General features: G+C 40.5%; 1 protein-coding gene across 6 annotated transcripts in view; it reads right to left on the bottom strand.

The window, feature by feature from the left end:
- The window catches only part of LOC705588 (HLA class II histocompatibility antigen, DRB1-4 beta chain-like), a 117,421-nt gene extending 95,058 nt beyond the window's left edge, over window positions 1-22,363 (bottom strand). The window contains exons 1-6 of one of the 6 annotated variants that reach the window (NM_001318344.1): window positions 22,201-22,300; window positions 14,199-14,468; window positions 11,665-11,946; window positions 10,851-10,961; window positions 10,381-10,404; window positions 9,555-9,568 (exon numbers count right to left, since the gene is read on the bottom strand). In NM_001318344.1, coding sequence (NP_001305273.1) covers window positions 9,555-9,568; window positions 10,381-10,404; window positions 10,851-10,961; window positions 11,665-11,946; window positions 14,199-14,468; window positions 22,201-22,300 — 801 coding nt within the window. Of the gene's footprint in view, window positions 1-9,233; window positions 9,591-10,380; window positions 10,405-10,829; window positions 10,962-11,664; window positions 11,947-14,198; window positions 14,469-22,200 lie in introns of those variants that run through there. The other 5 variants (XM_077998610.1, XM_077998612.1, XM_077998613.1 and 2 more) reach the window with 5 other exon arrangements.
- Window positions 22,364-25,203: the final 2,840 nt, after the last annotated feature.

The following is a 25,203-nucleotide window of genomic DNA, read 5'->3' as shown; positions in this document are numbered from 1 at the left end:
AATCAAAGTATTCAGGTGGCTGAGAGATCGATCAAGGACTCAAAGTCAGCTGTTGACAGAACAACTCTGTTTTAAAATAATTAATATTTTAGGTGAAGAGTGTTCAATCCCTCATTCATGGTTCCCATTAGGATTTCCTCATTTGATTGAGGTTATAGCCCTTTACCATTATGCTTCTTTTGTTTTATCATAAGGGAAGACATAAGAAGACTTTACTAACTAATAAGTTACAGAATGTTCAGGAAAGAGAACCCTAGGGAAAATCTATGAAACATATCAGTTGATGTAATCTTGTAATTTTAAAAATGTAATTCTACATTTAGATAATTATTATGCTTTATATTAATATAAATGTGACATCTAAGATTCAGAATGGGCTTCAAAGTACAACTATACGTATGAAGCTCTGCATTAATCCACACTGTGCCACAGTTCTGATAGGCACTCATTCCTTATGTGCCTCAGTGTTTCCAGAAGCAGGATTCTCACCACACTGCAATAAAAACAAGCATTTTACTTTGTACTCAGAATTGTACTAAAAGCTTTCTATACTTCATATTTTTATTTAATTCTCACATCAGCTCAGTAAAATAAACACCCTTTTCATGCTTACAGGTGGAGAGACTACAACGATGGAGATAACACAACTTTTGCAAAGATACTCTAGTAAATGGTACACTATAGATAGAACTAAATTATATACCCCTCAGGCTCAGCCACTAGATCATACTCCTTCAGAAAGAAGAAAAGAAAGAGAAAAAGAAAAAAAGAAACAAATTGTGAAAAAAAAGAAACTAATTGTGATGATAGTAATCCAGGAAAGCCAGCTAAGGTTCACGTTAGTATTTTAGGATGAAAGGGTGGTGATGCTGGCAGTGGTGAGCTGTCCAGAGTGGCGGGCTGCAGCGGGAAGTTGCAAGCGGTGGCAGCAGGATCCACTGCAGAAGCAGTGGCCATGGTGGGACCCTTGTGTCCCATGTCCCCTGTGCCTCGCGTCACTGAGGCAGCTGACTGCACTGCCCCGACCCTTGAGCAGCCGGCGAGACTGCCTCCAGGCCCAGAGCCTTCACCACTCCTGCATTGCTGCCTTGTGGGGAGGGCATGGAGCTAGGGCCACCCTTCAGTGGTCCGGGGTGGGAAGTGGGAGTGGCCTCACTTTGAGGACCCGGCCAGCGGCAAGGCCACTGTCCCACCCTGCCGAGGGCGCTCAGTTCCCGCGCCTCAGGAAGAGGCTCTACCTGAGGCCACCCAGGGTTTTGTCCCCGCGGGCGGCCACCAAGCCTGATGCTCTTGACAGCCAGACCCGGGCTGTGATCTGTTCCCCAAGGTGCCTCCTCCGCCCCATCCAGGCGACAGGGAGCCCCGGGCACCCTGAGTGCTAGGAGAATAACTTGCAGAGACATCACCCTTTTCCCACATGCCGGCCTGGGCCCAGCGAGGGGAGCTGCCCACCCCAGGCTGCCAGAAGGTGTGACAGGCGCTACCTGCAGCCTCCAGGGAATGGGTTGGAAGCCCCGCCCTCCGGGCCCTCCCCGCAGGCAGCAGGATCCAGGCCTCTCTACACTCCACGCCCTCAAGGCTGAGAAGGTCCCCCTGTCCGTGCAGGCTTGGGGGTGTCTGCTCCCACTTTCTGGCCTCTCCCTTGGCCTCACCCGGGTCCCGGGTACCCACTCGGATCTCAAGAGTGGAGTTGCTGTCAGTGCTGTCACCGACTGGCTGGGTGTGTGCACGCTCAGGGCAGTGTTGACACACCAGCCTTTTGCCACCTCAGTCACAGGGAAGCCAAGGGGAGATGGGCATGTAATATTCGCAGTAAGTTTCTTGTAGGGAGCATGTCGATGGGTCATTATTTTTCAGTCTGACATTTGTCCTTCTACACCCTTTACATGTAATGCAATTATTAATATGTGAGCTCTCATGATGCCATCTGCTTTCTGTTTTCTTTTTTGTTTCCTTTGGTTTTTTCTTCTCTGGTTTCTTTTCCTATTTTCCAAAGTGTTCCTTAAGCAATTTTTAGAATTCCAATATTTAAATCAGTCTTTTTTAGGTGGATCTCATTGTAGAGTTTTTGTGATTTATCTATTAACATAACTTCTCATAGTCTACTGGTACTGACATTTTATCAATTTGACTAAAGTGGAGAAACTTTCCCTCCTTTATATCCCTTTCCATTTCTGCATGTGTAATGTATATTTTTTATTTTCTCTACTTGCATCAAAAACCACATCTGTTGTAATTTTTGCCTCAACCATCAAATTAATTTACAAAACTGAAGAAGTCTGTTGTATCTAACCATATTTCTACTCATTTATTGTTTACTTTTTTCCCGATTATCCAAGATTTCTTCCATTATCATTTCTATTTCAGTTCAAGTATTTGCTTTAGCCCTTGTTTTAGCCTAAGTCTGCTAGCATGAAATTCTCTTGATTTTCCTTCCTGTCATGGCCAGGCGTGGCGGCAGGCGGATCCCATGAGCTCAGGGATTTGAGACCAGCCTCGGCAACATGGCAAAACCCTGTCTCTGCCAAAAATACAAAAAGTAGCCAGGCGTGGTGGTGTGTCTGTAATCCTAGCTACTCAGGAGGCTGAGGTGTGAGGATCACATGAACCTGGGAGGCAGAGGCTGCAGTGAGCCGTGACACTGCCCTGTCATGACACTGCCCTGCCTGGGTGACAGAGCAAGACTCCATCTAAAAAAAAAAAAAAAAAAAAAAAGAAGAAGAAGAAAAAAATAAGAATGCCATGATAGAACACTTTATAATAATATTTTTACTGGATATACATTCTAGGTTAACATTCCTTTCAGACAATAAAATATCTTGTGCCACTCCTGTCTGGTCTACATGATTTCTAATGAACAATCCACTGTCATTTAATGTATTTTCTCCTGTGCATGAGATGTCATTTCTCTCTTGTTGCTTTCGATATTTTTTTTTTGTCTAAATTTCTTTGGATTTATCTTCATTTGGGTTTGCACAGATTCTTGAATTTTTACATTTAAGTCTTTGTCCAAATTTGGGAAATAGTCAATCTTCCTTCAGACACTCTTTGGGCATTACCCTTTGTCATCTCCCTCTAAGAGTCCAGTGACACAGATTTCATACCTTTTGTTATAGTCCTACAGATTGATCAGCATGAAATACTAAATATTATGAACAACTTTAGAAAAATAAATATGCATGTAATAAATAAAATATTCAAATATACAATGTACTATGCATGTAATGAATAAATTATTCAGAATGTACAATGTACTGAAGCCGACAAAGAACATAAAATAGGAAGAGTTCCACATCTCATAGAGAAAGTAAGCGCATTCTGTGAAACTTTCCCAAGACAAAACCCCAGGTTCATCCAGCTTCAGTAACTATTTTAAAATATTTAAGGAGCAAACAACACTAACTTTATACAAACTTCAAACATATTTGAAAAAAGGAAAAGCACTTGCAGTTATGTTTGATGAGATCTGTGTAAACTTTACTTCAAGATCTGAAGGGAACTCTACAACAAATAGGAATTAAGAGACCAGTAACTCTTATGAGCCAAGTTCTTAAGAAAATATTAGCCAGGTGAATTCAGTGATATAAAAGATGGCTACAACCTCATGACCAAGTGGAGTTTATTCCAGAAATGCAAGGTTGTGTGAGCATTTGAGAATCCATTAGTGTGATTCACTACATGAACTGAAGGAAGGACAGCACACATGCAACCACCTGGATAGAGTCATGAAATGTGATTTGACAGAATCCAGCACTTGGCCTTAATTTTTAAAAAACCTGTTTTCATACTTGTATTAAAAATATATTTCTTAAATCTGGGAAATGATAGCTACCCAGTTGCGCACATTAGTCTTATCAGTGGCATAGTTAAAGCTGTCTCCTTCATGTCTGGAGTACTAGAGGAGTTAGGCAATGATAATGGCAAGAAAAATATATCAAAGAGACAATAATTGCATCCATGTAAAATGGTCATTATTTACTCTTGACATAATGAGGTACTTAGAAAATAAAAACAATAGACAAGTTTCACTGATTTAATAAGTAAATTTAAATAATATTGCTGATTACAAAGTCAGTATACATTAAACCAATCACATTATTGATAGAGTTTGGATGTTTGTCCCCTCCAAATCTCATGTTAAAATGTAACCTCCATTGTTGGAGGTGAGGCCTAGTGAGAGGTATTTTGGTCGGGGGCAGATCCTTCATCAATGGCTTGTTGCTGTCCTAGCTGTAATTCGTGAGTTGTCCCTCAGTTCACACAAGGTCTGCTTGTTTAAAGGAGTTAAACTCTTCCCCACTTTCTCTGTGCTCCTGCTCTCACCATGTGATACCCGGGCTCCCCTTTCCTTCCCCCAAGTTTGTTAGCTTCCTGAGGCCCTCACCAGAAGCAATTGTCAGCACCACACCTCCTACACAGCCTGCAGAACCCTGAGTCAGTTAAACCTCTTTTCTTTATGAATTGCCCAGCCTCAGGTATTTCTTTCTGACAACGTAAGAATGGACCAACATAATTATGCTCTATCATAAACAAATAGAAAACAAAACCAAGAAAATAATGTTATCGATTTCCTCACTTCTTTGCTTTTTTCCTCTACTTTTTTCAACTTAAATTTGCTTTTTTTATTACTAAAAGTTTACACCTTTGATTTTTACATATTTATCCTTTTAAAATACAGGCATTTAAAACTAAATATTTTTCTCTAAGGACTGCCTTGGTTACATCTCGAAAGTTTTTAAAATTCATTCAGTATTATTTTATTTAAAATTATTTTCTAATTTTCTTCTGATTTCTTCTTTGACAAGCCACAGATTATTTAGAAATGCATTATTTTAATTCCAAAAATTTGGGCAGTTTTCTCAATCTTACTAATTTGTAATTTGGTAAGATCGTGTTTAGAGAATATACTCTATATGATTTTATTCTTGTGAAAGTAATTGAGACTACTTTTATCATCATAGTATTTGTTCTATTTCATGGATAATCTTTGTGCAATGTAAATAAATAAACATTCTGTAGTTCTCAGATGTCAGTATATATGTCAATTATAAATGCCAGCTCAGTCAAGATGGTTGAAAGCATCGTTCCTATCTTGATTTCCTCCCTGATCTTTGTTTGCACGAAGCTACAGAGATGCTTGTTGTCTTCTATCTACCTCCCTAGTTCCCACACCACCAGCATGAAGTCAGAAAAAGTTCCGGAAGGAGAATCAGTTGGCAGGGTAAAGTAGATATATATTATTCAGGGGGCCTCTATAGTTTGTAATGCATCACACAAGGCCACAGGGCTGTTTACAACTCAGCTGCTTTGTCCTCAGTCCCTCACAATCTCCCTTTCTCAGCCAGGCTCAATCTTCCATCCGTGTTAAGATTTAATGGATGAGCAAAGAATAAGAGTGGACACTTGTCCCTGCTCACCTAAGTGGAATTTGTTCATCTCTGGAATTTGGAATTTTTATACTTTTTGATGCATGGCTGGTTAAAATTTTAAAAGTAAGATTATTTTACAGTTTATCCATTTAGTTTAGTCTATGTATCCTTTTGCTCTTATAGTAACAGTGACAATTCTTGTAATTTTCCACCTCCTACTGGCATTATGGTTTATGATTTTTTTCCACTCCATGTTGATAGTCCTACATAATTTACTTAAAGGCCTGAATTTACTTGAAGTCCTTTCTATGGGTATTCCACAGTTTATCTTTCTTCTATTTAAATGTAGAGAATGTTTCTTTTCTCTCCTGTTACATTTTTTATATGTCATCATGGACACATGGAGAAAAATTTACCGAGACTGTAACGACCTAGAGTGGAAATACTGTATTACCCAAACTACTCACAGGGTTACACCAGTCTATGCTCACAGTGCCCCACACAGCACCAAATGTCATCCTGCAGTGTGCTGTCACTCCACATACTGCATAGATTTTAGGATGTACAAAATTTTTATAATCGAGACAAATGAATCAGTTTTTTCTTTTTGAATTTGGAAATGTTTTTGTTATTCCAAATCGTGGCTCAACAAAAGACCAATTTTATGTCTCCTTGGGCTCATGTAGGACTGTTCTTTAAGACAGATGTTTAGAATGGGATTTTTGCTGTTTTCATCAGCATGTAACAATTGTATTTTGAGTTTTAATAGATATTACTACACTACCATAACTCAAAATCCTAATAATATGAGATAGCCTATTCCCTTAGAATCTTCTAAATCTCTGATTTTAAAACAAACTATTGTACTTTCCAATTTTGGAGTGGGAGAATAGTTTATTATATTGCTGTTTGAATTTGGATTTTTCTGTTCATTGGTGAGTTTGAGCAAATATTTATATTTATCGACTATGAGAATATTCTCTTCTATAGTGAGTCTATATCCTTTGCCCAATTATTTATGGCATTTCCAAGAATTTATTTATTGATTAGTTAACAATTTTTCATAAGAAAGTTAGCCTTACGTGATCAAAATTTTTCCTCTGCGTCATATACTTCTTTTAATTTTGTTATTTTCTTCATGCAAAGAAACCAGTAATTTTCTTCAAATATTTTTTCGTTTGTGTCTTCTGGATTTTGTCTTGCCTACAAAGCCTTACTTTTTAAAAAAGAATTATTTTAACAGGTTTACTAAAGCATAATTTCCATACTACAAAATTCACTCATTGTATATGTAAAATGTAATGATTTGAGTAAATTAATCGATTTGTGCAATTATCACAACAATCTAGTTTTAGAGCATTTCTGCCATGTCCAGAATTTCTCTATTTATAGTAAGTTTCCGCACCCAATGATCTGCTTTTTGTGTCTATAAATTTATCTTTTCTAGATATTTCAAGAAAATGAAATCATACAACATATAATCTTTATGTCCAATTTCCTTCACCTAGTTAACATTATTGAAGTTCACAAGTTTTGCAGTATGTGTCATTATTTTGTTTGTTTTCATTTCTTCTTGTCTTTTTTCATTCGTGTAAATTTAAGTACATAAGGTACAAGTGTAACTTTGTTACCTGCATCGATTGCATAGTGGTGAAGTCGGTGTTCCACAGTATCCATCACTCCAATCACACGCATTGTACCCACTAAGTAATGTCTCATCATCCAGAGTGCAAGGGTTGAAATTTGCTTTGTGAAAACTACCCTGATATTCATGGTAGCTCCCTTGCCAGATAAGTCTACTTTTGTCCCCTTTTATTGTTGAATGATATTGCCTTGCTTGGATGTAGTAGAATTTGTTTATTCATTTACTAGTTAAAGGATATTTGGATTGTCTTCAGTTTTGGCCTACTACAGCTAAGGCTGTTCTGAACACTTGAACACATATCTTTGTGAGGACCTATGTTTTTATGTCTCTTAGGTAGATTCCAGGGAATGAGATTGGTACTAAATCTCAACTCTTTCTGTTTCTAATTCTAGACTCTATTTTACTAGCATATTTAATAAAAAAGAACTGTAACAAAAGCATTTTTAAAAGTAAATGTATAGTATGTTTTAGCACCTTACAGAACTAGTCATTCCTTATTCTACTTTTTTTCAATAATTTCCCTGGAAAATATATATTTACCTCATAAAATAACATGTCAGCATACTTAATTGAGTTCTAAAAAAATCTTGTTTGCTTGCTTTTTTGTTTATTGTAATTGAGTTAATGACTGACATTTAATACATTCTATATGTGTGCGTGTATATATATGTGTATATATGTGTGTGTATATAGACATATATATATATATAGAGAGAGAGAGAGAGAGAGATCCAAAACCCTGAATTGAGGGTGGCTATCAGAAATCTATAAGCCTTCGTGTGGAAGTTAACTCAAATACTTACAACCTGATAGTACCACAATCTATCATTTCCCTACCCTGAAATCAGTCTCTCCTATTCCATCCACCAGTTCTTTATTTTTAAAAATATATGATTTTGCTCCTTTTCTTCCCATGTGCATCAGGCTCACTCTGTAAAGGTTAAATCCTGGCTTGTCTGAGCCCATATGATCACATGGTTATTCCAACGTGTGAGAAAATGGGTACTGAGAACACTCTGGAAACAGTTTAGTTGCTCCTTATAAAGGCACACAGGAGAAAGGAGTATCCTTTTCTTCCCTTTGGGAGTTGTTGTGAAAGAATAACAAACCTAAAGCTGTTGCATGGGTCACCCTACCATCTCAGGAAAGCTGACATGCTGTGTGTGACAGACAGATGAGCTACGAAGTTCCAGGATCACTGGTGATGCCCCTAGCCTGCTGAGTTGAGCAGTCCTGGAGATGCCCAGCCTTGGATCTATTGGCTATGTGAGATCATGGGTTAAAGAAAAATAAAACCCACTAGATGTAATTTCCTGCTATTAGCAGTAGAACACATCTTCAAGGAAATATTCATTCCACACATTTTGGTTCTACTTTGTAATTCCACGCCCCAAGTCTCATATAAAATGAGAAAATCATGTCCTCAACTTAGGAATCCTGAGGCCTATTTGTTGCAACTCTATGATCAAACAGAACAGACAATTATAAGCTTAATATACTGCTATAGGATTTATACTCTTACAGGATTTATATGTACCTGTACTGCTACGTTATGTACAAGTAACATGCAACTAAAAATAAGATATGCATAGAAACAACTTTTAATTTGATTGAAAATAAAATAACAGTCATCTCTGACAGTGGAGAAATTATGCTCAAATGATTATTACTTTGAAATAGACCTCTGAATTATGTACTTTTAGATTTGACATTTCATACTGACTCTCAGATAGAACATAATGGAGAACCCTCCGTCTTCTAAATCTGTCTTTCTCTGAAATCTGTACAAGTCCTTTGATGACACTATATTATTGAAGTCCCTGGAGTGAAACACTATACACTAATGTACAGTTATAAACGCAAAATATTGTAGACGGCGTGAAGAAAGAGTTCTGATTGCCTTGCTGACTGGTTTCCCATCTCACGTTGGCCAAGTTTGTTTCAGTTGTCATAGTCTGTTCTCAGTTTTTATGCATTGCTTTTTTAACCCTTAGGTTTACTTTTTTAATTGACAAGTAAAAATTGTATAGTATATTTATGTTGTACAGCGTGAAGTTTTGATACATGCCTATAGTGTGGAATGTCTAAATCAAGCTATTTAACATATGCATTACCTCACATATTCATGATATACACATGAAAATCTTTATTCTATTGGGAAATCATCCTCCCTTTTTCTTTTCATTTTTTGTCTTTGGAGCCAAATGGACCAGATGATATTTAACTCCATGTTTGAGAAACATTTAATAATGAAATGTGTTTGTGGTACAGGGTGAGTACAGATGCACGGGAGGCCATAGGGTTTAGGTAAAGGGAGCACAAAAGTTGAAGATGAGGCGCTGCCATCATTGCTGGGAATTCAGGCCAAGGGCAGGAGCTGAGGAAGCCACAAGGGAGGACATTTTCTGCAGTTGCTGAACCAGTAGCAACCAGGTCCTGAGAAAGCCCTCTGTTGTGGAAGAATAACGGTCAGGCGGGAAAGCTTTTCATCCTGTAAAGCTGGGGCAGAAGGTTCTTCCTTGAATGTGGTCACCTGCACTTCAGCTCAGGAGTCCTGCAAAAGACAGAGGAGAGTGCTGTTTTCAACCTGGCTCTACTAACAGTTTCTTTTCCCGTCTTTCAAGGACTCAGATGAGGGCACTGCAGGAAGAAGAAAAACAAGTTCCTGAGTCTCCCACAGCCAATAGTCCTGCAGAGCACAGGCCTTTCCTAAGTGGAGAGGAGGAGTTTCAGTGTAAATTGCCTGATCAGAAATTTGGATCCAAAGTAATTCCTATTATTTCTGTCTCACGCCTTGTCACCTCTACCATCATTCTAGTGTGTCCGGAGTTTGTTCCTCCAGGTGGGTTTGTGGTCTCACTGACTTCTAGAATGAAGCCAGGGACCTTCGTGGTGAGTGTTACAGCTCTTTAAAGGTGGCACGGACCCAAAGAGTGAGCAGCAGCAAGATTTATTGTCAAGAGCAAAAAAAAAACCAAAGCTTCCACACCATGGAAGGAGACCTGAGCAGTTTGCCGCTGCTGGCTGGGGTGACCAGCTTTTATTCCCTTATTTGTCCCCGCCCATGTCCTGCTGATTGGTCCATTTTAAAGAGTGTCGATTGGTCTATTTTTAAAAGTGCTGATTGGTCCATTTTACAGAGTGTGGATTGGTCCATTTTACAGAGTGATGTTTGGTCCATTTTACAAACATCTAGCTAGCCACAGCACACCGATTGGTGTGTTTTTACAGAGCATTGATTGGTGCATTTTAAAAACCTCTTGTAAGAGAATTCTCCAAGTCCCCACCCGACCCAGAAGTCCCCCTGGCTTTACCTCTCCTTAGGCAAACCGTATCTGTTTGTAAAAGAGGATTAAAAGGTATTACCTGTTGGCTGAAGTCCAGCGTGTCCTGGGAAAAAGAGGAAAATATATACACTTAAAAGATATGGAAGCAAATCTGTCCTCCAACACAGATTTCTCTAACACCACAACCCACACCAACCAGGGCAGAAAGGAGCAGAAACAGACCATGTGACCCATGAAGCGTGACGTGTCTGTCACAGGATCCAGTGTAATTGCATTAGTCTTAGTGGCTCTTCCTTAATTTGCTCCGGGATCTCAAACCAAAGGACCCCTACTTGTTAACCTTCCTCTTGTCTCTGCGGGCCACAGCTATTATGCTTTGACATAATAACCATGCACTAATGATTTCTGGATTAGCAGGACATTCGAGCCGTTTGGGGAAAGAAAATCTTTGTTCAGGGCCATTTGTATACTGAGAACTAACCTCAGCAAAGCCATAGTTCCTCCTCTAGAAAAGCCTATGGAGAGAGCCAGTTACCAAAGGCTCCTCACCTTTCTGATTCCTGAAGTAGATGAACAGCCCGGCCCCAAGGAAGAGCAGGCCCAGCACAAAGCCCCCGACTCCACTCAGCATCTTGCTCTGTGCAGATTCAGACCGTGCTCCTGAGAAAGGAAGCCAGCTTTAGTGATGTTTATTCCAAACTGAACCTCTTTAATTGAGACTCTAAGATTCAGAGCTTTGAAAATGGGGAAGAAGGCTGCCCCACAAGAATTAAAATAACCAGTCATTTCTGGAGAAAAACAAAGGATTGTAAATCACACTGAACAGTTACAAGGTTCAGACATCAAACTCATCCAAATATTACAGCCTTGATGTAAGGCACGAGTTCAACATCTGATCCACAGAAAGCCTGAGACTCAATGAGGCTAAGTAGTTTGTCTAGAGTGACAAAGCTAATAAAAGGCAGAGCTGAGATTGGACTCCCCTCATGTCAGGAAGGCCCCTACACTTCTCCTCTTCTCAGATCACAATAAATAACTCAGATCAACAGCATCAGAAACTCAGTCTCAGACCCAGAGACAGGGCCTGGAGTCTGGGGAGAGCAGGTGACCCTGACCTGTGATATCATGGGGAGGTTCAAAACAGAGACAGCCTCTCCTGCCTTGCAGGCATGACTGATTCCGCAGGGGGTACAGGTGTTTCTAGAAACTATTACAGGGCTATCCCCAGAGACCTGTGCTGATGGAGATGAGAACATAGAGCAAATGAAAATAGGATGTGGGAGAGGAGAAACCTGACACTCAGGGATTAGCACAGTCCCCTTCTTGGTGGGAGAGACATGTATGAAGTCAGAAAGCTGCTCACTCCATTCCACTGTGAGAGGGCTCGTCACACTTGGGTGCTCCACTTGGCAGGTGTAAACCTCTCCACTCTGAGGAACTGTTTCCAGCATCACCAGGGTCTGGAAGGTCCAGTCTCCATTGTGGATCAGGCCTGTGGACACCACCCCAGCCTTCTCTTCCTGGCCGTTCCGGAACCACCTGACTTCAATGCTGCCTGGATAGAAACCGTTCACAGAGCAGACCAGGAGGTTGTGGTGCTGCAGGGGCTGGGTCTTTGCAGGATACACAGTCACCTTAGGTTGGACTAGGAGAAAAAATGGTAGAGGGAATGAGTCAGGAAGACAAAGTAAGTCTCCTTGTTTGGCTGTTTGTCTGCTTCTCTGCAAACCCAGGCTCTGATCTTGACCAGCCCTCAGCACAGCTGGCCATGTGGCCTCACAGTGTCATCAGCCTGGAATTTAATGTTGATAGTTAGTACCCATTAGATTTGAGAGATGTTGTGAAAAACTGTGTTTGTTTCTTCATAGCTTGAAATTGGGATGCATTGTCAAAGTGTTTATAAATCTTTGAAAGTACAGAGTGTAGTAATTAATACTGATATCTGAGCCAGGTTGCCTGGTTCAAATCCAAGGTCTGCCTTTTACTGGTTGATCCTGGCAGAGTTTTTGATTCTTCTGTGCTCAACTTTGTCACCTACAATGAAGGATAATTATACTAATTTACCTCTTGGAGTTATATGAGGATTAATGCACATAAAATATATAAAATGATGACTGAAGATAGCCTTCAATTTATGAGGTCAGAAAGCTTCTCACTCCATTCCACTGTGAGAGGGCTCATCACCTGTGGGTGCTCCACTTGGCACCTATTTTTCATTCTTGTACACCGTGATAGAAAAATACGATTTAAAGCAATGTGGATAGATAAAGGGACAGCGTTGGGTACATGAGGAGACCGAGTGTGAATTTTTAGGAATACTACCGCCATGCACTCACACCTTAGAACACCACAGAAATGGTTCTGCCCCTGGGAAGGTGGGACAGACAGAAATGATTCTCGAAATTTTTACATTCCTAGAAAAGCATGCGTCCTAAAGCAGAGAGAAGGATTAAGGAACATCATTTTGGTTTTGAAAGTTCTTATATTTACATTTAGCTGATCAATGAATCTCAGGTGCAAAACAAGCATTATTATTTTCAGGCCTATCATTGTAAAATGATTTTTCTTTCCAGAATGACATTTGGATTAAGGCAGTGTCTGAGACTCATTACTTGGGGTGCTTATGCCCAGGAAAATCCCTGACACTAGCATACTCTCAATATGTACAACTATTTCTTTTTTTAGGAGTAAGGAGAAACCTAGAGACAACAATACCATAAAATGGTAGATTTAAGATGGGTTGTAAATCATTAATAAAAATGTTGCAATGCATTTTATTAAATAAAAATGTTCAAATTCTTAACATGGAAAAGAATTTTCAAAATCAACATACAAACCACAAACTGGAGCAAATGCTGAATCAAATATCAATAACATGTTAATAATCTTACAGTACAAAGAACCCACAAAGTCACTGAGAAAAATACTAAGCCTTGAGATATTAGACAGTAGATCATTGTCCGTTCCCTACCAAATACAATAGGGAATTCTTAGAGCAGTAGGTATAATTGGTCAATAAATAGGTCAAAATAATTCAAAAGAATTACAAATGAAAAAATATAAATTAAAAATTAACCAGAAACATACATTTTCAACTTTTGGAGAATGTCATAATAAAGGTCAACAAAGGGGAAAGTGAGGTGAGTTGTGTCATAACTATTACATATGAAAGAATAATATGTAACTACTAGAAAACTATTAGCATTATAACAAAATAGTAACTGTGTGAAAATTTTAATTCAAAACGTTAGTTTCACAGTCATTTCTACTATGTAAAAACATATACACTAAAAAAACCCCAAAAAACTAGGAAGAAATTTAGACCTAAAGAAACTTCAGAGATGCCTCAGAGGTCTCCTCAATTCCCCTAGAAATTAATCTAAGGCTTTTACAAACAAACACCACACGCTTTTATTTCAGAGATTACATGAAGGGTGTGTGCCAGGGACAGTCTGGAACTGGCCTCCTCACGTTATCCCAAACCTTTCAGACCCCTCAGCTCTTCTCCCCTAAACCTTCATCCCAACCACATACTCCTTACACTTCCCTTCCCTGCATCTCTAAGGGCCCCGACAATCAAGGTCTCCTCTCTCTCCAGTCCCCTGCACTCACCTCCCTTGTCACCTCCCCACAGAGGCCTCCAAGGGTAAGAAGCAGCCCGCTCCTGCCTCCCCTCCTACAACAGACACACAGACACATCCACACTCTACACACACACCTGTGTCCTCAGAATTGCTTGCTCGGGATACAGAGGATTCTAAATGCTCACAGATGGCTCTCTCTCTCTCTCTCTCTCTCTCTCTCTCTCACACACACACACACACACACACACACACACACACACACACTCAGATTCCCAGCTCACAGGGACCCAGGCCCCGCCCCCGCCGCGCTCACCTCGCCGCTGCACTGTGAAGCTCTCACCACCCCGGTAGTTGTGTCTGCAGTAGGTGTCCGCTGCGGTCCGCGCCCGCTCCAGGACGTCCTTCCGACTGTTCCAGGACTCGGCGGTAGGCCGCCCCAGCTCCGTCACCGCCCGGTACTCCCCCACGTCGCTGTCGAAGCGCACTAACTCCTCCTGGTTATAGAAGTGTCTCTCCAGGAACCGCACCCGCTCCGTCCCATTGAAGAAGTGACACTCAGCCTTAGCCTGCTCCAAGAAACGTGCTGTGGGGACACGAAGGATCCGGTCACACGGGCGGCCTCCTGAGAAGACACTGACAGCGACGCCGCCATCCGGGGCTCCTGGGCGGGTGCGGGCGCTGGGAACCTTAACCCGCCCCACCCGCACCGCCCACCACCAGCAGCCCAGGGGCTCATCCTCCGTCTTCCTGAGGCGAACGGGGGCCTGGGGGGCCAGGCGGGAAAACCCTTTTTGATCCCCAGGCTTTGGGGACCCCCTCCCTGCCTCCAGCCTGTTCTGGAAAACTCAATGCAGGAGCTGGAGGAGGATCCGCCCAGCACCGCAGCCCGCGCCGCTGCCTCCTGGGATCCTCCACCCCACAGACACTCTCTGCTCCTTCCCTCATCCCACAGGCTGTACCGGTTCCTTCAACAGCACCCACCGCCTTCATCCTGTGAACACTTCCTTAGTGAGGACCTTGTGCCTGGCCTGCGCTGCCTCTAGGAATCCAAACAAGGGAAAACAGACCTCTCCACTCCGCTGGGGAGCTTAAGGAGCAGGGAAAGTCATGGCCACAAGCCAAACACGCTGGAGCTTAGACAGGAATGAGAAATGTCATATGTGGAGTTCTAGAGCAGAGAATAATAGGATGATCTCAATTACATTAGGGTGCCAGAGAAGGACCCTCTGAAGAGTGACAGTTCAGATGGGACTTGACAGGTTAAGCAGGTGTGAGCCAGGGGCGGAGTGGAGCCTGTGTGTGTGTTTGGACAAAACGGGGGAGACACATTTCAGGTTTAGGAAATCCCATGTACAAAAACTTGAATTGATGAACTTCTTCAAGAAACTAGAACAAAGCTCACTAAAGCAGAGAGGCTGAGGGGAAGGAGGGTAAAAGATTAGACTGGAGAAATCACAAGAAGCCAGGTATTTAAAAGCCTTGTGTGGGGTGTTATGATTTTGGATTTATACTAAAGACAATGGGAAAGTATCAAAGAGTTTTAAGGAGAATAAAACCATGATCCTGGTAAATGTTCACAAATCTTCCTTTGCATTTCTAAATCCACAAAGCTCGAAATTCAGTTAAAAAAACTTGTTTCCACAACTCATTTGGCAAATCTTATCTGATGAGGGTAAGTGGTCAAAGGTGTCTCAGAGCTCTTATTGGTGACGTGTGCTTCTGTAGTTTCAATACATATAAACATATGTACATATATGTGTGAAAATATACGCAGATGTAAAACACTGTATATATTTTTGATGTTTTTGTCTTTATGTCTGAAGTGTGAAAATGACAAAAATAACTTAATCCTGTGGGTAAAAGTGAAATGAATAAGTAGAAGCATTTTACATTGTGAATAATATCAAATGTAGAATCACTACAGAAGTCTGAGGCATGTTAGTGAGAAATAATTTCAGCAGCATCACTATTTGTGACTTACAAGGGCAAGTTGTTGAAAGTTAATAGAGATAGTGATGAGCGACAACTCATGAAAATGTTGAAAAATATTGCATAAGGCAAAAACTAAATATGAAAATATTGAGCTTACATTGACTAAATGGATTCAACAAGAAAGTGGTTGAATTTATGCAACTGTCTAATTTTTAATAATGAAACAAGCAAAAATAAACCATAAAAACTGAACTGTGTGGTGAGTGTATTACAGATGTGAGCCTAGAATTTTCAGAAAGAGCGCAGTGTGAACCAGTGCTCTCAGCCTCAGCACTATTAACATTTTGGACCAGATAATTCTTTGTTGATGGCAGAGGCTGTTCTGAACATTGTAGGTTCTCTAGCAGTGTCCCTGGCTTCTACTCATTAAATATCAGAAGAAACCCCTGTTATGACAACCAAAAATTGTTCCAAACATTGCCACCCCCAAGGATGATGGGAGGGAAGGGAGGGGTGGTGAACTATCCCTGGGTAAGAACCACAGGTGTGAAGCATCTGAAAAAATCTGTGTTCAACAAGGTACTATTAGTTATGGAGCAGCTGAGAATTGCATTGAAAAACATTTGTTGACAATCTGGGTCCTCCCTAAAAAGAATGTTTTGTAGAATTCTGGTCCCAATACAGTGCTATCTTTCCAGAAAATGAACTTGATGAGAACCAAGATTTAATGATTTCCTTGCCTTACTAAACAGTCACTAATCATATCATTTATCATTCACATCATATTTTTTCTTAATTTCTCTACCACTGGTCCACTAATTATCTGCAGTAATGAATCACAACCACAGCTATTTTATTCCCATTTAATGCCCCAACTAACTCATGTCTTTCAGTCTCCACTCCCAACAATACTAGCAGGCATCAAATGACCAGCCTTGGCCAGAGGCAGAACTCTCGGTTTTGTAGTCAAGTCCCCTCAGAAAGGGAGAAACCAAGAAAATGACCTTCTCATACAGAGAGCTTCAAAAATGGGCAGGTCCCCAGACTGCGAGCAAGGCCTGCAGAAATCGCCCTCTGCCCTTTAGAAACGATGGCAGAGAGGTGTGCAGCCTGGATCAAACAATGCCTATCTTTTCATCCCTAAATTGTCTAAGCACTTTCTTTATAGAAAGAAAGCTAAAAAAATAAACGTGTGGAGTTGCTGTCACTGTGGCTTGCATAGGTAGCACTGTAATCCATGTCCATGTGTCCCACTTAGGGTTGACAGATTTGGCAAATAAAACCAGAGGATGCCCAGGTAAATATGGATTTCCAATAAATTATGATTGTGTATCTGAAATTCAGATTTAACTAGGAACCTGTATTTTATTTGGTAACTCTAGCCCACCTTGCTAGTCAAACCTCAGAAGAAGGAGTGATCTAATTCTTCCTTGTGTTCTTCAACACATGACCATTATAGACATACAGAACTTTTAAAATAATAAATGCAAAATGAATGAAAGTTTCTCCTATACACTGGAACTAGCAGTCCTTGCATGTACATGGGGACAGAGCCCCACTCTAAGAAACAACCTGGTACATATAAATATCAGAAATTCTGTCATTATCAATAATTTAGACACAATCAAATCACTACTCACTAATGATGGACAAACTCTCAAACTCTAGAATCAGAAAACCTGAATAAAAAACATGATCTCTTCTACTTGGGTCAATTTTTACCAACCGTAAGCCTTTTTGTAACCTATCAAATGCATTTAATAATGGCATAATCCTCACAGGATTACTGTTAAGTGTAAAATTAAATGATGACTCTTCTGAGCGCTGATCACATAATAAACACTCAAATACATTCCCATTTTAACTTTTATGATCCCTGTAACTGCAACTCACATTATTTTTTGTATTCCTTAATTCTAAAGCAATTAATATCTTCATCATGGTTTTGCAATTGTCTTCTGTTCTTCTATTAGTTTCATAAAGAATTGTCATTCTGAAAACATAGGGCAGAAACACTGGTTTATGTCTAATAATGCAGTATACCTGCAAATCTCACACAAAAGAGATCTGCTGACATAGGAGAAAGGGACTTTCTATATGCTCATATTTAAACTGCAATCTGATTTCCAGCACTAAATTTGTAATACTGGGTTTTACTTATAACCTTTCAATTTTAGATTCCAGAGATGTATGTTTTTAAATACCACAGATGCAATAGGATCATTATTGAAATTGAATGCTGAAATTCATAGGCCTGGTACACAGTCACTGCAAAATGTTACATGGCATATACTGATGGCGACTGGATTCATTTTATTCATCACTCCATTCTCATGACCTAGAGTAATAATTGGTGTATTCTATGTCACTAATAAATATTCACTGTGTGAAATACTGGCTGTGTGAAATATTGGCTGTGTGACATTTGCATGAGCAGTCATCACTGCACACAGGGGCTCTCTGGTATTTCCTTGCTAATAATGACTGAGCATCTCTGGTTCACAGGTCCTCCTCCATCTCTTCAGCTTTTTTAGCTTTTTCCTTTAGATTCATCTGGCTCCCTGAACCCAGAACACAGTCCTTCCCTGAAGCTCTCTACTCAAAATAGTCAACCTTAACCTCGTCCTCACTTCTACTCACTTTTCAAATGGTCCAATCCGGTTTCCTCGCTGGATACTCCATTGACTGCAAATATCAACTCCACCAAACCCAGCACTTGCTTCTCTGTCACGTTCTCACTTCTTCCCACGTTCTCACTTCCCCCTCCTCTTAGCAGTACTCACCACAATTGACCTCTCCCTTCTCCTTGAAAAAAAATCTATTTTCCTTGACTTACACGCATTATGTTCTCTTGGTTTTTCTCCAACATCCCTGGGCTCTTTCAGTCCCCTTTGCTGGCCTGTGCCCTCTTCTTTTTTCCCCCCACAATCCATCTCCCTATGTAACCTCTTCTAATCCCTGGAATTTAACGCACTACACGTATTGATGCTGCCAAGATAAATATCTGAAGACCTAGCCTACCATGAGTCTCTTAAATGCCATTGACCTTCTGATTGCTCCAATAAATGTCAATCAATCTTCTCAAATTTAAACAAAACTTTTATTTCCAACCACCCATGTCAAATCATTTCCTCCCATAGTTTTTCCTGTGTCAATAAACAACACTACCACCCACTTATTTGTGAAAACAAAATCCTTAGGAATAAGCTTGATTGTTCCACTCCCTTTACAGTAATTCATTAACAAGCTAAGCAAAAATACATGCCGAGTCTGTCCACTTTATCCTTTTAACCGTCTTTATCAGTAACGCACTCCATGAAGCCACAAGCCTGTTTTCCCTGGAGAATTTCCTGCTGTGCTCCTAAATAGTCTTCCTAACCACTTGTGAACCCCAACAATCCAATCCCTACAGAGTCACTAGAATTAGTTTTAAAAATTGAATATAGGCCAGGCAGAGTGGTTCATGCCTGTAATCCCAGGACTTTGGGAGGCCAAGGCCGGTGGATCACGAGGTTAGGAGATCGAGACCATCCTGGCTAACACGGTGAAACCCCATCCCTACTAAAAATCCAAAAAATTACCTAGGTGTGGTGGCCTGCGCCTGTGGTCCCAGCTACTTGGGAGGCTAATGTCGGAGAATCACTTGAACCCAGGATGTGGAGGTTGCAGTGAGCCAAGATTATGCCATTGCAATCTAGCCTGGGCAACAGAGCAAGACTCCATCACAAAAAAAAAAAAAAAAATGTTGAATATAAATTGACTCTCCTTGTAACCATACAGTAACTTCTCATATCTATTTAAATAAAATTCAGTCTGGGCACAGTGGCTCACGCCTGTAATCCCAGCACTTTGGGAGGCCAAGGCAGACAGATTATCTGAGGTCAGGAGTTAAGACCAGCTTGGTCAGCATGGTGATACCCCATCTCTACTAAAAATACAAAAAATAGCCAGGTATGGTGGTGGGTGCCTGTAATCCCAGCTACTTGGGAAGCTGAGGCAGGAGAATCACTTTAGCCCGGGAGGCAGAGGTTGCAGTGAGCAAGATTGCACCATTGTACTCCAACCTGGGCAACAAGAACGAAACGCCATCTCAAAAAATAAATAAATAAATACATAAAAATAAATAAATAAATAAATATAAAATAAAACTCAAATTTTTTACCGTGGACATCAGAGCCTAATATAATGAGGCTCCTGGCTTCCTTTGTGTCCTAACTCATCTTCTGCCTCTCCATTTTCTTGCTTTCTATACATTACCCCCTCTAACCTTCTTTCTCTCCCTCCATATAATTTCCTACACCTGGGCTTTCCCCTGATTTGGTCTCCCTAGAACTTTCATCCATTAGATCTTCACAACTGTCTTCTTATTTTGTTGTCTCAGCTGAATGTCACTTTCTCAGGTAGAGTTCCCTAAACATATGAACTAAAGTAGGTGAATCCATTTCTCTCTTTCCACAAACCTGATGTCTTTTCTTCAGTGCACTGTGACTCTCTAACATTTTCTTCTTTGTTAAATGCTTATTGGGTTAGTGTCCATCTCCTCTACGCTTGTGTAACTTCTGTGAGAGTAGGGACCCTCTCTATCTTAATCAAACAGAATGATTTGAACCTAGAATGGAGCCCAGTACACAGTAGCTGCTGAGAAAAAGAAGCGTGGTTTACATGGATAAACCAGGGTATGGGAACTGATCACTGTGGGGATCCTGGAAAGCAAGAAGGGGCTCAAGCTCCAGCACTCTTTCATTTTGATGTCACACTAGACCCCTTCTCCTCCCGGTGAGAAATATACGCAAACTTCTTCTTTCCCCTTCTTCTAGTTGGAAGAAGAATTCACAGTTAAAGAAACAGTGATTTAAGAAAAAAGAAATATTTTTATTAAGAGTCATCTCTTTTTGCCTGGGCACAGTGGCTGACATCTATAATCCTAGCACGTTGGGAGGCCAAGGCAGGAGGATTACTTGAGTCTGGCAGTTTAAGACCAGCCTGGCCAACATGGCAAAATCTCACCTCTACCAAAATTACAAAAATTAGCTGGGCGTGGTTGCCTGCCTGTATTCCCAGCTACTCTGGAGCCTGAGGAGGGAGGATTGCTTGAGTGTGGGAGGCAGAGGTTGCAGTGAGCCTCGATCGCACCACTGAGCTACAGCCTGGGTAACAGAGCCAGGCCCTATCTCAAAAAGAAAAAAATTATCTCTTTCAATGGATCTCATAGTGCTACGGATCTGTGCAAGCTTTAGAGATTTCTGGAAATGATGACAACATAAATGGGCAAAAATAGAAACTGGAGGAAGAGGTAAGTACACATGGCTAATTAAGGAAAGCTGAGGGCATGGTGGGTGAACTCATGAAATTTAGTACAAGACACCAGTAAGACAATGAGTTCCCAGGACTTTGCTCATTGACTTTCAACCCTATGAGATGTGGACAATGTCCACATTGTCTTGGTAACTCCACTCAGAGTATATAGTTTGAACCTTAGGAAATTTCTGATATTTCATTATTTTTGACTTACAAAACTAGAATTTCATATAATTTATACTATGTTAGCTAAATCTCTTCTGTCATGTCCAGTTAGTTCATGTAGGAGATGTAGGAGAAACAAGCATAGAAAGGTTAAAAAAGATTCATAATAAACACTAACCTGGGCCAGTTTTCCAGAGGATGCCTTAAGTTCTTTAGGCACCAAAGAATACCTCATAAATGCTCTGTATCTGCAAGGTGACTCCAAGTACTAAAGATCTCAGCTTCAGTTCCAGGGATTTTTCCCCATCAGAAAGAAAGAGCACTAAGTATAACTTCTGTCAGAGAACCTACATACGCTACAGGGATACAGGCTTTATAAACATTGGAGTTCAGAAAAAAAAAAAAAAGAAAGAAAGAAAGGAGATAATGAGGAGGCCACTGGGTCCATCCTCACATATGAGGAAGAGGGGCCAACACCACAGGTCCTGTGGAGGATATAACCCAGGATCGTCTAGGAGAGTTCCTTTGAATTCCCTTGACTCCCACAAAATTTTCAGTAAGAACCTCATTTTGTCTGACATAAGTTAACATAATAAAGGGAAGTGCTGTATGGGGAATTTATTGTAGCATCTTTATTTCTAAATCCTCTAAGGACCCTGAGGAAATGCGATGCAAAGGTTTTATTGGTGTAGATTTGAAAAAGAAATGACCTGTAGGGAGGCCCCTTACACAGTCTCATGGAGAGGGCAAGTAGCCAAGCTCCTTTTGTGGAAGAAATAATTTGGGATCCCGTGATAAAGATGAGCAATCTCTGAAGAAAACATCACAATTTCTTAAGGGACACGGCCTGGGCACAATGTTAACAAAACTCCCTATTTTCCCTACCCCATAGTAGCTCAGCACCTGCAATGTGCACTTACGTCGGGTGTCCCCAGCCACAGCCAGTGGGGAGCTCAGCACCATCAGTGTCACTGTCAGAGCTGCCATGCAGGAGCCTCCAGGGAGCTTCAGACACACCATGCTGGAGAACAGGACAGGACCAGGGTCCAGAGGAGCAGACAAGTCTCACTCAGGGAGAACTATGACCCCCCTCCACCCACATTTCAAATTATAGGAAGGAACTTACTGATTTCCTTGCTCCTGGATTGGGTAGTCTCGTATGGGAGAACCAATCAGCATCTGAGTTCAATAGCATCATCAGTCGCTGGTCAGAGATTCAGTATGAAGGTCCTCTTCTGAAACAGAATTTCCTTCTTTAAAGGATTGTTTTAATTTAGTACCTGAAAGATTTGAAGCAGTTGCGTGTAAAACACTTTAATTGGGGCGCTATTTTTAGCCAGCTCTGTGCTGGTCAATGATGTGTTCACAAGTTGGAGCCTTGTAAGAGCATTCATTTCCCACTTGACAACAGAAGTATTTGCAGGAGTGAGTGTGTGAGTGTGTTTAGGAGTAAAGAATATAGAGGGAACATGGCTGCAAATCAGGAGACCTTTTATCTGGTCCTTATTGCACTATATCTTAATGTTGTAGATTTGGGAAAATTCCTTCACGTCTCACAGTTGACATGAAGGCACTGCAATCTTTCAGGTCTTTCAATACTGGAAAATGCTGTGATTCTGTGGACGCTTCAGGGAGTGGCAGCCCCCGGTATCTGATGATATGACAGAATGACAGCTGTTGACTAGAGGGTGTAATCTGTACCTATTTACAGGTAGAGATGTCTCTAATAAGTTAAAGGAAGTTGAAAGTTAGTTAATAATTTAATCTGATTAAAAAGGGTTTTCTCAAGTTTGTCTCCTGATGCTGTCCCCAAGTTTAGTGGCACCTCCAGAACACACACAGGCAAGGGGCTAATAGGGGCCACCCATGTGCAATGGAGGGTCTGAAGGTGCCTTTGTATAGCACTTACCCTAACAATGTGATAAGATCAACAGTGCAATCCGAGTATTCAGGGGTCTGACAGATCAATCAAGGACTCAACGTCAGCTGTTGACAGAACAACTCTGTTCTAAAATAATTAATATTTTATGTGAAGAGTGTTCAATCCCTCATTCCTGGTTCCCATTAGGATTTCCTCATTTGATTGAGGCTATGGCCCTTTACTATTCCACTTCTGTTGTTTTGTCATAAGGGAATATATAAGAAGACTTTGCTGTCAGGACGCGGTGGGTGATGCCTGTAATCCCAGCACTTTGGGAGGCCGAGGTGGGCGGATCACCTGAGGTCAGGAGTTAGAGACCAGCCTGGCCAACATGGTGAAACCTCGTCTTTACTTAAAAAAATACAAAAATCAGCTGGGCATGGTGGTGCATGCCTGTAATCCCAGCTACTCAGGAGGCTGAGGCATGAGAATTGCTTGATTCCCGGGAGGTGGAGGTTGCAGTGAGTCAGGAACACACCACTGCACTCCAGTCTGGTCAATAGAGTGAGACTCAGTTTCAAAAAAGAAAAAAAAAAAAAAAAGACTTTGCTAACTAATACATTACAGAATGTTCAGGAAACAGAACCCTAGGGAAAATCTATGAATTACATCAGTTGATGTAATAATGTAATTTTAAACATATAATTCTATATTCAGATAGTTATTATGCTTTATATTTATATAAATGTAGCATCTAAGATTCAGAATGGACTTCAGAGTGCAACTATACAGATAAAGTTCTGCATTAATTCACACCCTACCACAGTTATGACAGGCACTCAGTCCTTATGTGCTTTAGTGTTTCTAGGGATGGGATACTCACCATGGTGCAATAAAAATGACGAAAATTTCTTGAGCAATTTTTGAGCGTTTTGCTTTGTACTCAGAATTGTACCAAGAGCTTTCCATACATCATATTTTTATTCAATTCTCACATTAGCTGAGTGAGGGAAATACCCTTTTCATCCCTATAAGTGGAAGAATAAAATGATGGAGATTAAACAACTTTTGCAAGGATGCAAGGCTAGTAAATAGTAACTCGGCCTCCCAAAGTGCTGGGATTACAGGCGTGAGTCACCGCGTCTGGCCAGCAAAGTCATCTTATATCTTCCCTTACAATAAAACAAGAGAAATGGAGTAGTAAAGGGCCATAACCTCTAACAAATGAGGAAGTCACAATGGGAACCAGGAGTAAGAGATTGAACACTCTTCACATAAAATATTAATTATTTTAAGGCAGAGTTGTTCTGTCAACTCTATTGAACCAAGTTATTATATATGTGATTCCATCACTCTCAAGTTCTGCCGTTGTTTTATACTACCTCACATTCAATTTCTAAAGAGAATTATGTCCCTTATACTCAAATTATTTTTATCACTTTAATTCATGGCTGTGCAAATCAGCAAGACTACTTCTTTTAATGAATGGCAACATTTTATAGACTTTGGGGTAGATACTGTGTAGCAATTCTAGTTCCTTCAAAAGATTCCCCTCATCACCATGGTTACTCTCCTCTGGAAATGACACAATTTGCCTTTATATTACATAAGGACATCCAATGCTCCTGCACAAATCTACTTCTTATTAAAGACAACAACAGCCTCAACATTCCTAACTCCATTCTATTACTCTCAATCATTATTTCCAATTTCTCAGCACTAAGTAGTGCAAGTTTGATCATTTCAGAATAGAATAAAAATAGTGTCTCGTTTACTTTGGAAAAATATATTTCTGTTAACGTGGGAAGTTAAAGATTTCTTGGAGAGGTTGGGTGGAAGTCACTATTGTCCCTGGATTTGAGAATAAACAGTGTTCCTACACTACAGTGATCATTCAGTACTATTGACTATTGTGCAATTGCAACCAGGAGAATATCACATTTAATTTGATAACAGGAAATTGTAATTTACTAATTAACTAATTGTGATGTGGTAATTTAGGAAAGGAAGCTAAAGTTCACCTTAGCATTACAGGATAAAAGCGGAGGAAAAAGTAAGTAAT

This window comes from Macaca mulatta, chromosome 4 (assembly GCF_049350105.2).
Source record: "Macaca mulatta isolate MMU2019108-1 chromosome 4, T2T-MMU8v2.0, whole genome shotgun sequence".
NCBI lineage: Eukaryota > Metazoa > Chordata > Mammalia > Primates > Cercopithecidae > Macaca > Macaca mulatta.
Note: the sequence above shows the minus strand (reverse complement) of the source record. Positions and strands in the feature narration are given on the sequence as shown.